The sequence below is a fragment of the Eutrigla gurnardus genome (assembly GCF_963514095.1).
Source record: "Eutrigla gurnardus genome assembly, chromosome: 16".
Lineage (NCBI taxonomy): Eukaryota > Metazoa > Chordata > Actinopteri > Perciformes > Triglidae > Eutrigla > Eutrigla gurnardus.
The window spans coordinates 11,627,649-11,640,892 of NC_139927.1; the positions used below are offsets into that span (position 1 = coordinate 11,627,649).

The 13,244-nt window shown below is 40.5% G+C and overlaps 2 protein-coding genes across 5 annotated transcripts; both read left to right on the forward strand.

Annotated features, from left to right (window-relative positions):
• The first annotated feature begins 187 nt into the window (after window positions 1–187).
• Window positions 188–5,223, forward strand: rnf8 (ring finger protein 8, E3 ubiquitin protein ligase). 4 transcript variants are annotated; one of them, XM_084030736.1, is made up of 9 exons: window positions 188–413; window positions 650–778; window positions 1,047–1,495; window positions 1,639–1,846; window positions 2,104–2,166; window positions 2,307–2,396; window positions 2,505–2,612; window positions 2,854–3,058; window positions 4,777–5,223. In XM_084030736.1, the coding sequence occupies exons 1-9, from the start codon at window positions 300–302 to the stop codon at window positions 5,034–5,036; spliced, it is 1,626 nt and encodes a 541-aa protein (XP_083886862.1). In that variant the 5' UTR covers window positions 188–299; the 3' UTR covers window positions 5,037–5,223. The 4 variants fall into 4 exon arrangements, with proteins under 4 accessions (XP_083886862.1, XP_083886863.1, XP_083886864.1 ...); XM_084030737.1 differs by lacking the exon at window positions 4,777–5,223 and adding an exon at window positions 3,610–4,733 and having other exon boundaries at window positions 2,854–3,065; XM_084030738.1 differs by lacking the exon at window positions 4,777–5,223 and adding an exon at window positions 3,610–4,733 and having other exon boundaries at window positions 189–413.
• Window positions 5,224–6,565: 1,342 nt separating this feature from the next.
• drc5 (dynein regulatory complex subunit 5) lies at window positions 6,566–12,564 on the forward strand. The gene is made up of 7 exons (XM_084030153.1): window positions 6,566–6,677; window positions 6,775–7,037; window positions 8,671–8,760; window positions 9,092–9,262; window positions 9,357–9,946; window positions 10,645–11,094; window positions 11,967–12,564. Exons 4-7 carry the CDS (start codon window positions 9,121–9,123, stop codon window positions 12,135–12,137), a joined length of 1,353 nt encoding a protein of 450 aa, XP_083886279.1. The 5' UTR covers window positions 6,566–6,677; window positions 6,775–7,037; window positions 8,671–8,760; window positions 9,092–9,120; the 3' UTR covers window positions 12,138–12,564.
• The last annotated feature ends 680 nt before the right edge of the window (window positions 12,565–13,244 follow it).

The window sequence follows — 13,244 nt, forward strand, 5'->3', positions numbered from 1 at the left end:
CATTATTGCAATGGGGCTGCGGTAACGTGTAATTTGTCTATTTGTAGGTCTCCAAAAGGGAAGACCCAATCACTTAATGTCCAAATTTATAGTATGACATTTTCTTTATTGTAAGGACAGACTGAATCACTCCACTAATCTAATGCTTTTATTTTGAAAACTAACCCCAGCAGCTGCCGGTTTCGTCCCGGTTATCTCCATCTTGACACCGTCGCACAGCGCTAGCTAATAGCTATGGGGCATCAACATTGTTAGCGGTGTGTTTCGCATCATGTTGGCCGCTGACACAATACGATAAGATGGACACAGTTACCACGGACTCGTCTGCGGTGGAGAAGGACGACTCGGAGATTTTATGTTTGATGAGAGTCGGGAGAAATTCAGACTGGCTGCGCCTGTTCACACACACTGAGGTGCAGTATGCTAATACTAGCTCACCAACGCTAGCTAAATTAGCTTTATATTAGCTTAAAAACTTGCTTGAGTTCGCCATCTTTTGACATGTAATATATTCCTCATTCACGGTATTTGTTTTGTTTTGTTAAGCTTGTTGCGGTCGAAGTATATGTAGATGTTTTAATGAGCTGGAAGCTGCACAGTACGTGGCAGCTAACTTGGTCTCTGACATGTTGTTTTGTTGGCTGTCCAGACCTCCATAGGACGTGGTCTGGATGTGACCCACCAGTTGTTGTCTCCAAGTTGTCCTCTGATGATTTCCAGACTGCACTGTACCTTCAAGCAAAGGGAAGATGGACGGTGGACAGTGACGGACAAGAAGGTGATATTACTTATTATTACTAAAGATAAAGATTGCTAATGTCATTTTATGTTTTATTGGTTTTGCTATATAGTTAAACAATGCACATATAATCTGATAAGCAAGTTATAACCCAAACAGGATAATTAGAATAAAGCAACCTCAATGATAAATGTATTTTGTTGCATAAGGTGTACGTAATAAATAGGTATTAAGTTCTTGATATTCTTATGTATGACTATTATGTTAAACTCCAGCTGATAGAGAAAGTGGTGTTTTTTGTTGTCAGAGTCTCAATGGTGTGTGGGTGAATGGAAACCGCATCCCCGCTGAAGTAGCCCATCAGCTGAGGCTCGGAGACTCCATCCAATTAGGGGTTCCTATAATTGGAACAGAAACGGAGTTTGACTACCTCCTCGTCCAGCGACCCCTCAAAGACATTAAACCCTACTTGGTAAAGGTACATAAAGATGGCACTAAAGCAGCCCCCATTCCCAAGAAGCCCAAGAGGAAGATGACCATGGAAGAAGTTGAGCCGTCTACCTCAAAGCCCAAGCTATATCGCTGCTCGGTTGCAGACAAGTCATTTGCAAAGCCCTGCCCCCTGTCACCAGTGAAAAGGCATCAGGGGCTCAGTCACACCCAGTCAGAGGGAACTGGATCCAGCAGACAAGTCCAAGAAGTAGACTGGCCCTCAGATGGCTTCAGCACTCCGGGTGACTTGGACAACTTGCAGATGTGAGTTTATATCTCTTGTTTATTATCATTTCATTTTTCTGAAAGATGCATCCATTGGAATCTTTAAAAAACAAAACAAAATGTTGTTAAGAAAGTTTGATCTCCCTAACCTTTTTTTTTTGTGTGTGTGTTTATGTCTGCAGGTACAGCCAGAACATCCAGATGCTGAGGGAGCGTGTGGATGACACCCAGAGACAGGTAGCCTCGCTGGGGGGAGAGCCCCAGCAAGCTGACCCACTCAGAGAGGAGCATGTCAGGGAACTGGAGGGTCAGCTGGAGACGCTCAGAGCCAAGATGCACCAGATGGAGACGTTAGAGAAGTCCTTCAGCGAAACCAAGAGGCAGCTTGAGGTGAGAGGTTTTTAAGTAATGGAATATAAATCACCAACACATGTAACTCCAGTGTGCAGAATTGAAACTAGTGCCTTTTTTATTGAGTCAATGTAGTGTAAGCATCATGTTTGTCTATTAATCATGTTTGATATTTATGATATATAAGCTAAGTAATAAACTGGTAATAGCACTTTCAATCTTGTTTGTTTTATCATTTTTATATGAATGACTGTGATAGACTATTCAATGAAAGTGTATCTTTCTAATGTATTTAGGCTGAGAAAACACAGCAACAAGAGGAGCTTTTGAAAAAACAGTTGGAAGAGGCCTTACAAGAGGTATGTAGCATAGAACTGCAGCTTTGGTTTATTGTTACACCACAAATACAAGCAATCAGACACTGAATTGATAATGTCAAAATGTTGTGTCGCATTTTAAGTCATATTCTTTTTAATTTGTCTGTTATCAATGTCCTTAGCAAAAGAAAGTAATAGACGAACTTGCCCATTCCCGGGAAGGCTTTGAAGAGATTCTCTTGGCCAAAAACAAAGAGTTGGAAGTGACAAAGGTATGATAACCTTCATAACTATTTAAGCATGCTTTTTGATTGTTTGACATGACATCAGCAAACCTATATTCATTTATTAAATTATTATTTAATACTTTTTTTTTGCAGGAGGAGAAAGAAATGGCCAGAGCCCAAAGGGAGGAAGTAGTTACACAAGTGACTGAAGTTTTGGAGAACGAGCTTCAGTGCATCATCTGCTCCGAGCTCTTCATTGAGGTATGATTAAGAGTCAGTTAAGCACGGTGTTGAAAATTATAAAAACAGGTATACAAAAAAAAAGAAACTGAATATAGAAATTATGACACAGTAATGAAACTATATGAAGTTGTCAACAGAAAAAAGCCAATCATTTTCAACTTTTGTTTGCTTTTTGAGGCTCTTCTGGAAAATAGACACAAAAACACGAACGCTCCTATGATGAGATTAACTTTTTGCTCTGTATTGACATTATTTTCAGGCAGTCATCCTGGACTGTGCTCACAGCTTCTGCAGTTTCTGCATCAAACAATGGCGCAAGAAGAAAGACGAGTGTCCCATGTGCCGACACGCCATCAAATCCCAGACCCGCTGTCTGGCCCTGGACAACTGCATCGACAGCATGGTGGACAACTTGAGCCTGGACATGAAGTCGAGGCGGCAGACCCTCATCACAGAGAGGAAAGGTGAGAGGTGCGTTCACGACAGTGTCATTAGTATCTGACGGTCAAAACTGGAGTGCAGAACTTTTGTCTCTCCCCTCTAGCAGCGAGAGTCATTACTCACAAACACTGTCAACGCCTGCTTATGTAATTGGCCTGCCGGTGAGCTCGGTGCATCTCCCCCACTATAGTCCTAGCTGCTGCTTTATCGCTATAGTTTCTCTCCCCTCCTCCCCTCCTGCCTTTAGCTCTTGCTAGCTCTAGCCAGCTAGTTTGCTATCATGGTATGGAATTGAAGAATGAAGCCTGATTTAAAATAAAATAAAAATAGACGATACAAATATATTTTTTATCCATTTTGCCTGTATTTATGCAGGGAGACCTTTTGATTTATGATCATCCTTCGTCGGTATGTGCTTAAAATAAAGTAAATCATCAATAACATCGTGAATCGCAGCCAACTTGGCCCGGATAATCATTTGTCATCGGATCACTAATATCTCTACATATTATTTTGTTGGACAACATTCTCATTTCAAAATATTCTACCTTGTTTTACATGTCTTGTGTCTAAGGGAAGTATATGAAGTGAAACTGGACCACTGGGATGAGCTTCTCGGTTGAAAACGTCAGTCACCTCAAACTACTGCATGTGACAGTGGTGTTACATACTCCCCGTCAGGATCATACTCGTATGCACAAGTTGCCACATGGATGACCCACATAGCATTAACGTCTGACTGATGCTGTACTTACTAGCAGTGGTGTGCTGTGCCACATTCATCAGCTCAAATGACTGGAGAGCCACGACGTGTCTGGGTGAGCGCGTGACTAATGGTGCTCTTACCTTCAGCCGTAAACACCGTGGTGTCCTTGAGCAAATTGCTCGACTTTCCGCTGGTGTGGTGGAGCTGCTCGGAGTCTCTTAATGGAATGCAGTTTCTGTTTACGCCCGCTGCCTGAGCCTTTCGCAGCTGAATGGATGGTTTTTAAAATATGCTTGTTGGTGGGTGCTCCAGAGTGAGGAACACGGTGAAAGTTTCAAACACAAGGTGGCAGTACAACGAGGCTGATCATGTCTTTTTTTCTCTCTCTCTTGTTGCATTATATGATTTAAGAACCATGTGCAATGATAGCTGAAATAAAATGTTATTCAACATAAAAAGCATATATAATAGAATGTATTAATGACATGCTTTACGTGGCGTAACTCCATTGTACAATGAAAATGAATTAACCGTGAGCTGGCTCTCCCTCCAGAAACAAAGGTGTATACAATACAAAAGCCAGTCTATATGTGGGGCTTTTCAAAATGTGGCACCGATTCAGCTTTTTCTACATTGTTTGAAATAAAACAAAGAGTGCCGCCTCTGTTCATCCTGAGCCTTGAACATTAAACAGGATTTGCTTTCCTAACCTGATGTTTTGGGGATTTTTTTTTTGGAAAGGGAAAACACATTTTGTTTTCTCCAGCTGCAACTATTGCTAATCAAAAAACATGTTGTTCGTTCCTGACTCTCAGAACGTAGCAGGAAGTTTGGATTTAATGTTTGTTACAAGGCAAATAACATTAAGGCTTTGAGAGTTTGGGACACCACACATGTTCCTCCACTGTAGTCCAAGATAAAGGTAAATATATTCTGTAATATATTCATGTAATGGACTTCAAAATGGCACAAAGGGAAGATTTTGCTCTTGTCAAATGTCTGCAAATAAAATCTCTTGATTTTCTTTCGTTCCAGCCGCTAACTCTACTCCGGTGATGGTGATCCACGATGACAGCAGCCGGAGCAGCAGGAGTAGCATGAGCAGCATGAGCAGCAGTAGCAGCAGGAGTAGCAGGAGCAGCAGGAGCAGCAGGGACAGCGATGGTAGTATGGCATCCATGGATAGTATCCTCAGCTCTGTGATTTCCTTGGACACAGACAGTAGTATCCACTTGGACTCCAGTCCGCCCTACAGTGGTTACTCTGATGACAGTGTTGATGAATTTGAGGATTAGCACTTTCCTCCTGTTGGCTGTAATGGGAATCAGACTCTTTTTTTAATGTTTGTTTTCGCTGGATTCTTCCCCCAGATAGTTTGGTTTAGCTATGGCTTGTGTTCTTATTTTTGTAAAATTATGAGTTGTCTTTTTGTTATTATTTTGAACAAAAAGGAATAAAGTTTTGTCCTATGCACTTTTCACATGTTGACTTTTTCCCTGAATGGATTAATTGTGTTGATGAATCCAAGCAACGAGTAAACCAGGTGTAATCAGAAGTGCCATCTCCTACAAATGATAAGCGTTCTTTGTGAAGTTGTCTAACGTCATAAACTGTGTTAACCAGGTAATTGTTTCTTGGGAAATAACTCATTCAGCATGAAAAAAGGACCAAAGAGTTGTCAACTAGGGAAAAAACAACCAATTATTCTGCAATTAGGCTAAGGGGACAAGAAGTATTACAGGAAAACTAACGGGAACCTCAGACTTTTAGTATAGCGCCACCAGCAGGTTAAAATGTTCAATTATCCAGTGAACTATTTCAATATGTATTAGAAGAAAAAAATTTCCCGTTTTGGTTTGAGATCAAATACTTGCACAACTAATGATATTCCGCCTCAGTTGGATTTGGTGTTCAATCCATTACTTTTGCTGTAGATATCACTTTCAAACAGGATTGTTATTCGTGCCACTGGTTTGATGCTGTAACTTATCTTATTTGGGAAAATAAAGTTTATCATCAAGTGGGCGTCACATTCAGAAATAGATTTTACATCCTGGGAAGAAACTATTCATTTTGTAAAATCCCTCTCATCTTTCAGTCACTACACACATGCTGCGTTGCCTAGCAACTAATGCAACAGCTCCTTGGGCTCTGAAAGCAGAATGGAAGTGTGACGGCACCGGCCTTAACGGTGTCCGTCCTCTGAGTGTTGTTGCTGCTGTTTGTCTGTAAACAATCACTGCATGTTCTCAATACTCCATATCCATATGAAATACCCTGCACTCGCTTAGATCTATGAGCCAATATCCTGCTTCACCATTTCTGAATTCCGGGTGTCATAAGTGACCCTGTAAACATCCAAATAGTTTTATTTCTTAGTAACATCACAGAGGAATCATGTGATTTGGGCCATGGACAAAACCCAGTCAAAGTTTTCAGACAGTGAGAGTTTCCTGAGTTGTGTTTCAGTCTTTCTATGTGGAGATATATCAGGATTTCACAATAGGAATAGTGCAGATGTTAAAAAAATAATAATAAAATGAATTATGGCTGGATTCCATTTAGCTGCTGGTATTATGTGGTTCATGCTGGCTCAATGCCTCACTGTATTAAATGGATTGGAGGAGTGTGAGGGTTATTATTACCTGTGCTTTTCTTGCTACGACGAGTCAAAACATCTGCTGTGAAAAAGGTTTGTTTATTTGAAAGCTGCTCTATTGAACCTCAACAGGGCACTGTGTACTTTACTATTGGAGCAACTACAGTTAACACAGAATTCACAATACAGAAACTTTTTGTTTTCTTCTGGTGATCGTCCACATTTCTGGAAAGGTGACCATATATGGGAGTCGGACTAATGGCCTCAGTATTTACGTCATTCTGGCTTCTCCTCCAGGAAACGTCCCATTAATACACCCTTCTACATGGGTCTGCAGGTATCAATCCTAAATTGTGTTTGACAGCTGAATCACACCAAGAGAATGAATTGCAACGCTGATCAGTGAACCTACTATCTTTTTTTTTTTTGTGCAGATTCAGGGACACCCAATACCGTGATTCATCCCACACTGACTCTACCCAGGGTGCACTGGAACAACAGCAGCAGCTCGGAGAGGGAGTTTGCTTCCTGCACTGTGGATGGCTGTGTCACGCCAGTCCATTAAAGCTGGAGTACTAGGGAAGCGTGTGTCTGTCAGGGCCTATTACATGAGGACGACAGTGATGGACTGCCTCGGGGCTACAGTTGGAGCCTCTCCGTCCAACCTTCCACCCGACTCTTGGAGCAACTTTACACTGTCAGTAGCAGCTCTCTCTCTCTCTCTCTCTCTCTCTATCTCTCCCCCCCCCCCCCCCCCCCCTCTCCCTCCCTTTTGCTGCATCAAATACCTGCCTCCGTCCATGTGTGGTCATGTGAAAATAGTTCACAATTACACAATGTGTAATTGTTGTTTCATATACTCATCTTAAAGGGACGGACTGAATTTGAAATTATTGAAGTATTTATATACAGTTACAGCTGATTTGGTTGGGGGTATGGTTGAGGAAAAAAACACCTTCCTGTTTTATTTGACAACAGCCTGGATTCTCTTATGGTGGAATTTACTGATTTCTCTCCTCCTACATTGTAGCTGTGCACCTGATTTGTGTTGTTGTTTGTTGTGAAGATGGATTCACTCCAATATGTTCTTATCCAAAAGGCCCATGGTCCGTATCCGTGTCCCATCTGCCAGCTTTGTAGAATCCAAATGTTCCTCACAGCGTGATCCGGGCGAACACTGCAGCAGTTCCAGCACACAGCCTCCTGCAGCACTGATGTCACATAGACCTAAAAACACACTCAATCAGCACTCATAGTATTGTTCTTCTTTTTTTACAACTGCTCAAATATTACTGTAACTGAATGCTTATTAGGAAGTCCAATTGTAATGGTGTGGTCTTTCCTAGGCAGCTCTCATTTATTCCTGCATTCAATTATTAATCAATATCAATGCCTTTAAGGTAATTTGTGATTCCTGATTAATAGAATGAATGAACAATTATTTTCTTCTTGTGTTCATACTGTGTTTATACTGGTAGGTTATGTGATTCATGTCACTATGCCAGACATCATGCACCTTTTTTCACATATTTCTACATTTCTACAACAACATAAATTGTTATTAAATAATATAATTATTGGCCCTGCGATAGATTAGTGTCCTGTCCAGTGTGTACCCTGCCTTCGCCCAATGATAGCTGGGATCGGCTCCAGCCCCCCGTGACCCTGAATACAGGATAAGCGGTAGACGATGGATGGATGGATGGATGGAATATAATTATTATTATACATAGCACATTATGCACATTATAGTATACGTACACTCTAAATATAAAATATAAATATAAACATCAGGAAACACATAGAGAAATAATTAAAAGAATAAATAAGTAAATTCAACATGTGGATTTGAGGAAAACATTTAACCAATAATTGTGGAAATATTAAGAACAAACTGAAAGATTTATAAGAATTTTCATTTATTTCTGTATATATGTATTTATATATTTTTGTAATATATTTATTTAGTTATTTTTGGATAAAGAAAAATAAAGGTATACAAATAATTTTATTCAAATAATTGTATTAATTTCTCTTTATTTTTCCACATTTTTTAATCTACTAATTTATATATATTATATTTATATTATTATATTATATATTTATTATATTTATTTACTTTCTATTCCTCTTTATATTATTTTGGCACTCGTGTTATTCCATAACTGTTGGCTCTCAATTTAGAGAAGCAAACTCACTATTCCTTAACCCTGGCTGTGTCTAAAGTTCCGTTATCTGGCGTCCTCTGAACGTAGCGACAAACACACTGAATGAGTTACAGCATGTTAATCGAAGTAAACCATGTTTGTTCCCGGTGGGTGTGACGTTAGGGCTGCGTGTCCTGTTACCATGGAGACGACTGAAGCCCGGACCAGCGTACTGCAGGTGGATGTTAGCGTTTGAACGGCCTTCATTGAGATGTACGTATGCAACTTAGTGATATAAAGCATAGTTTACCACTCTTTACTTGGTTTTCCAACGATTCATTAGATAGCCTGCTAGCGAGCTAGTCGCAGTTTAGCTAACGTTAGCATTAGCTTGGAGGGTCTGCTAGCTAACTCTGCTCTTACTTTAGAGGGGAGTTTTAACAAGTAACGTTAGCTAGCAGCATAATAATTATAGTTAACGTTAGAGTCTAGTTAGAGTCTTTTTTTTAAACTTTCATCACATAAAACAACAGAAAATAGGTAGGGTTATCTAGAAATTCTGGTATGTGCACGTCTGATTTAATGTGTTGTTCTTTTTAAGCAGACTAGTCTTCAACAACAAAAAAAGCAACAATGTCGGGGTCCCCTCATCCTAAAACCCCAGCTGAAAACTCCAGAAATATGAGGAGGATCATCGCTGAAGATCCAGACTGGACCCTGAATGCACTCTGTTTATCAAACATCTGTCTTCAAAGCATTGTGAGAAACTTTGAGGGTACGAGATCATTTGTGACACAATAATTATGATACACACTTTACACACTTACATATAATATAAATGCTAATGTACGCATACTTACCTGTTACAGAAAAGCCCATATTTGAAGAGCTTATACCCATCCATAAAGACTTTGTGCAGGAGAGACTGTCTACCTCCCTGCCCCTGCGTGTGACAGCCAACTTGATCAGTGATGGCGTCTACTGGAAGCGGTGCTGCGAGCAACGGTGGGACCTTTGTGACGTCTCTGCTTATGGCCACAGCTGGAAACGAATGTTCTTTGAGAGGCACGTGGAGCACATTATCGAGCTCTTCATCCCAGATGTAACCGAGCCAAGGACGGTTCTAGAGCTGGTGCCTCTTTGCCAGAAGTACATCAAGAGGCTGGATATCTCCCAACTCTTGCCACCTATCAAGGAGCCCCGAAAGGAGAAGGAGGACGAAGAGGAGGAGGAGGAGGAATATGGTTCATTGTTGGCAAGTGACAATGAGTATGACATGCCTTCTATGGACCATTTTGACTTTAACATCCTGCTTGAGAAGCTGACAAACCTTGAAGAGCTCCATTTAGTGTACAGGGTCAAGCAGTGTGGTATGAACTTTGAATGGAAGATGTTTGAGATGACCGACAGAGATTGTGAGTCCCTCGCCAAGGCCCTTCAATCCTGTAAGACTTTGAAGGTGAATATCGATTCCTCCTCACTGGTTTATGACTTGATGCCTTTTTGCCTTTTCTGACCTTCTTACCAGTTACAAAGCTTCATTTGTTGACATTTTATTGGTCCCGATATGAAAAAGGAATATTTTTGTTGGCACTACCCAAGTATTAAATTCATGCTCAATTTATATCAAAGAAAAGACAGCACAGCCTCTGGCTGCAACCTAAATAAGTCACTATTTGACACAAAAGTTTTGTCACATTAATTTATTACTGCATGAAAACATGGAACCTATCTGCTACTGATATCTGTGCCTGATATGGGAATCGCACAAGATATAAATGGAGTTGTTAAGGCTGCAGCTAATTGAGAGATTAATCTGTTGATCTGCTTAATTGTTTAGTCCATAATATATCAGAAAATAAAGAAAAATGTCCACCATAATTCTATATATGACACATGACTTTCACGAGGACTTCATTATCAACAGATTGTAATCTGATAAACTGTTTTTCACATCATATAAAGCATAGTCCCTCGCTTTCTGTGTTGTTGGCACAAGTAGCATTCAAACGTGGTGAGTTCATACTGTCGATGAAAAAGTCAGTTACTTTGATGTCCTGTACTTTGTGATATCTAATCTGTGGTCTTAGTGATTCAATGTTTCTGTGTTACTTGCAACATAATCTTGCTAATCTTCATAACATTTTGTTTCTACAGCTTCTAAAGCTCCATCAAAGCCACGTTGAGGACAAAAAGTGCAGGCTGCTGGTGAAACACCTTTTGGACCACCCGTCCCTGAGGGAGCTTGACTTCTCCCACAACCTGATTGGGGACAAAGGAGCCAGAGCTGTTGGCAAGCTGCTCACCAGGAGTAAACTGGAGACCCTGAACCTGTGTGACAACAATATCAGAGGCCCAGGAGCCAAAGCTATAGCACACGCCCTGTCCGTGAACTCCACACTTACGTCACTCAACCTGCGTCTCAACCGTTTGAGAGATGAGGGAGGGCAGGCTATTGGCAAGGCCTTGCTGAAGAATAACACCCTGCTTCACCTGCACCTGGGAGGCAACGAGGTAACAGGGCCTACTGCCATCGCACTGTCCGAAGTTCTAGCTCATAATAACACCCTGAAGAGCATCAATCTCTCCTGCAACAACCTAGGAGAGGTAAGTCAATTGGCTTAAATTTTATGGCATTGCATAGAAATGATTACTCTTATTAACAAATTGTTTGGTAGAAAATGTAGTCAATTAATCTCTTAAATTAGCAAAAATACCAAAACGCAATGGCTCACATCTTGTCTTTTATTATGATAAACTTAATGTCGGACTGTTGATTGGACAAAACAAGCAGTTTAAATACGGTTTGTCAGCTGGGCTCTCCCCAAATTTTCACAACTTTCTGTCATTTTGTAAATCTGATTGAGAAAAAGTCCTACATCCAATAGTTGTCAAGATTTAGCATGGATTAAGAAATTAATATTTTTTCCTAAAAGAGGATCCTTTTTAAATGTGCTTTGGGTCTTTTTTACCATGAGAATGGACACAGGAAGTGGTTCTTATGAATCAGGGGACGCACTTTGAAACACTGCTCGTGCCTGTATAGACATAGTACCGTGACAGAAAAGCTTGACAGAATAAGGCTTTTCAATTATTCATAGATATGTGTGGAAAACATGCAATGATGGAAAGCTAAGTAAGTCTTGTTTCCCTGTAAGAGGTAGATCAGATTTTCTCCTTCCTCACGCTTGCTCCCTCCTCTTCAGAATTCTACTGATACACTGCGGAGGATCAAAAATCACCCACATAGCAGAAATGCAACATGCAATACCATCTGTGACCTTGGTCTACTGTTCACAAAAATAGAAATGCCTGTTTTAGACATAATGACAAAAACACCGATGACACTCACAATAAGCAGTTTAGAAAGCTTGGGCTACTTCAGACAGCAAGAGTTGCCCGGGGGTGACTTCTCAAGGTTATAAAGACTGTCTTCAGAACAGCTACTCACCTTTGCCCCTTTGTGTGTTTGTGTGCAGGATGGAGGTAAAGCTCTGGAGGAGGCGATGGCTCACAACACCAGCGTAATAGAATGTGATATGCGTCTGACGGAGGTTGCCGAGCAAAGCGTTTCCATCATCAACCAGGTGGTTTGGACCAACCAGAGTTCAGAGCAAAAGAGACACGCTCGAGGGAGTAAAACCAAGTAAACATCAACAGTATGTCCTCGAAATACAAACCCATCTTTATTCGTCTTTGAGTCACGCTTTCCCATATTCGCCACAGAGCTTGGCCAAAACATGCCAACTCAGCATCTCAAACTATTTTTTTAACAGAATACAGCATAAAGTTCTATTGCTCCTATGTGTTGCTGCAGGAGGAAACATCCGTCTACCCTTAGATACTTACCGGTTGTCAGCTTAGCATTTATTTTGTGCTCATTTGGTCCCTTGTTGCAGCCCATAATTATAATTATGAATGTAAACAACGTGTAAAAACTACAAGCACAAACACAACGATGAAATGTTTCATAGGCTATCATTAAGATATTAATCCATCCAGTTTGAACTACATCACATACTGAACATTTCTGGGTAATAAAGTATTTTTCGACACATATTTTAGTGAGCATTTCAGTTTATTGAGGAGCCTTTTTTTCCCATTTTGATACACAGATTTTGTTTTGAGTCCTTATGTTATATCAAGGCAACGTAGTGGTGGTGTTGGAATACATACAGAGTTGTGTTGTTTTGAAAACCTATAACTACGCACTAATAATATACAGTACACCTTTGCTAGCAAAATCACACCCTGGCTGTAATTAATCTTGCAAATTCACTAGTTTTCTAGAATCCTATTAAGAGATGTAAAGCTATTCTGTACGTCGACTAGCACATAAAGCAACCTACATAGGATGGAATACTGATATTCTTTAGATCAGTACTCACTATCAATAATCACCCGACCCCATGTGTGTGTGCACCCAATCCTAAATCAGACAAATCTTTCCGGCAACATTTTCAGTCAAATAAAAGTGTATCAAACATTTTAAAAATGTAAAAATGGGTTTAGAGGAAACAAATGCAAAGATGCTATTGGCTGTGTTGCCTGAAAACCGTTTGCAGCGGATTGTATTGCCGTTTGTGACTTAACAAACTCACCAGTTACCATGCACGTAAAAAAAACGTCCCCTGCTTCGGTTACCTCTAAGGACGCGCAACACATTCAGCTAAGCACAAGATCCACAGCGACAATCATTCTAACCTCTCGTCTCTATTTTATTTACAGTACAAACCCTTTCTGCCCTGCAGTCTTGA

Coding starts and splice junctions, on each gene's coding strand:
- drc5 (XM_084030153.1), top strand. CDS start 9,121: ATGTCGGGGTCCCCTCATCCTAAAACCCCAGCTGAAAACTCCAGAAAT. Junction 9,263..9,356: donor CATTGTGAGAAACTTTGAGG/GTACGAGATCAT, acceptor TACCTGTTACAG/AAAAGCCCATATTTGAAGAG. Junction 11,095..11,966: donor CCTGCAACAACCTAGGAGAG/GTAAGTCAATTG, acceptor GTTTGTGTGCAG/GATGGAGGTAAAGCTCTGGA.
- rnf8 (XM_084030736.1), top strand. CDS start 300: ATGGACACAGTTACCACGGACTCGTCTGCGGTGGAGAAGGACGACTCG. Junction 2,613..2,853: donor GCTCCGAGCTCTTCATTGAG/GTATGATTAAGA, acceptor CATTATTTTCAG/GCAGTCATCCTGGACTGTGC. Junction 3,059..4,776: donor CCTCATCACAGAGAGGAAAG/GTGAGAGGTGCG, acceptor CTTTCGTTCCAG/CCGCTAACTCTACTCCGGTG.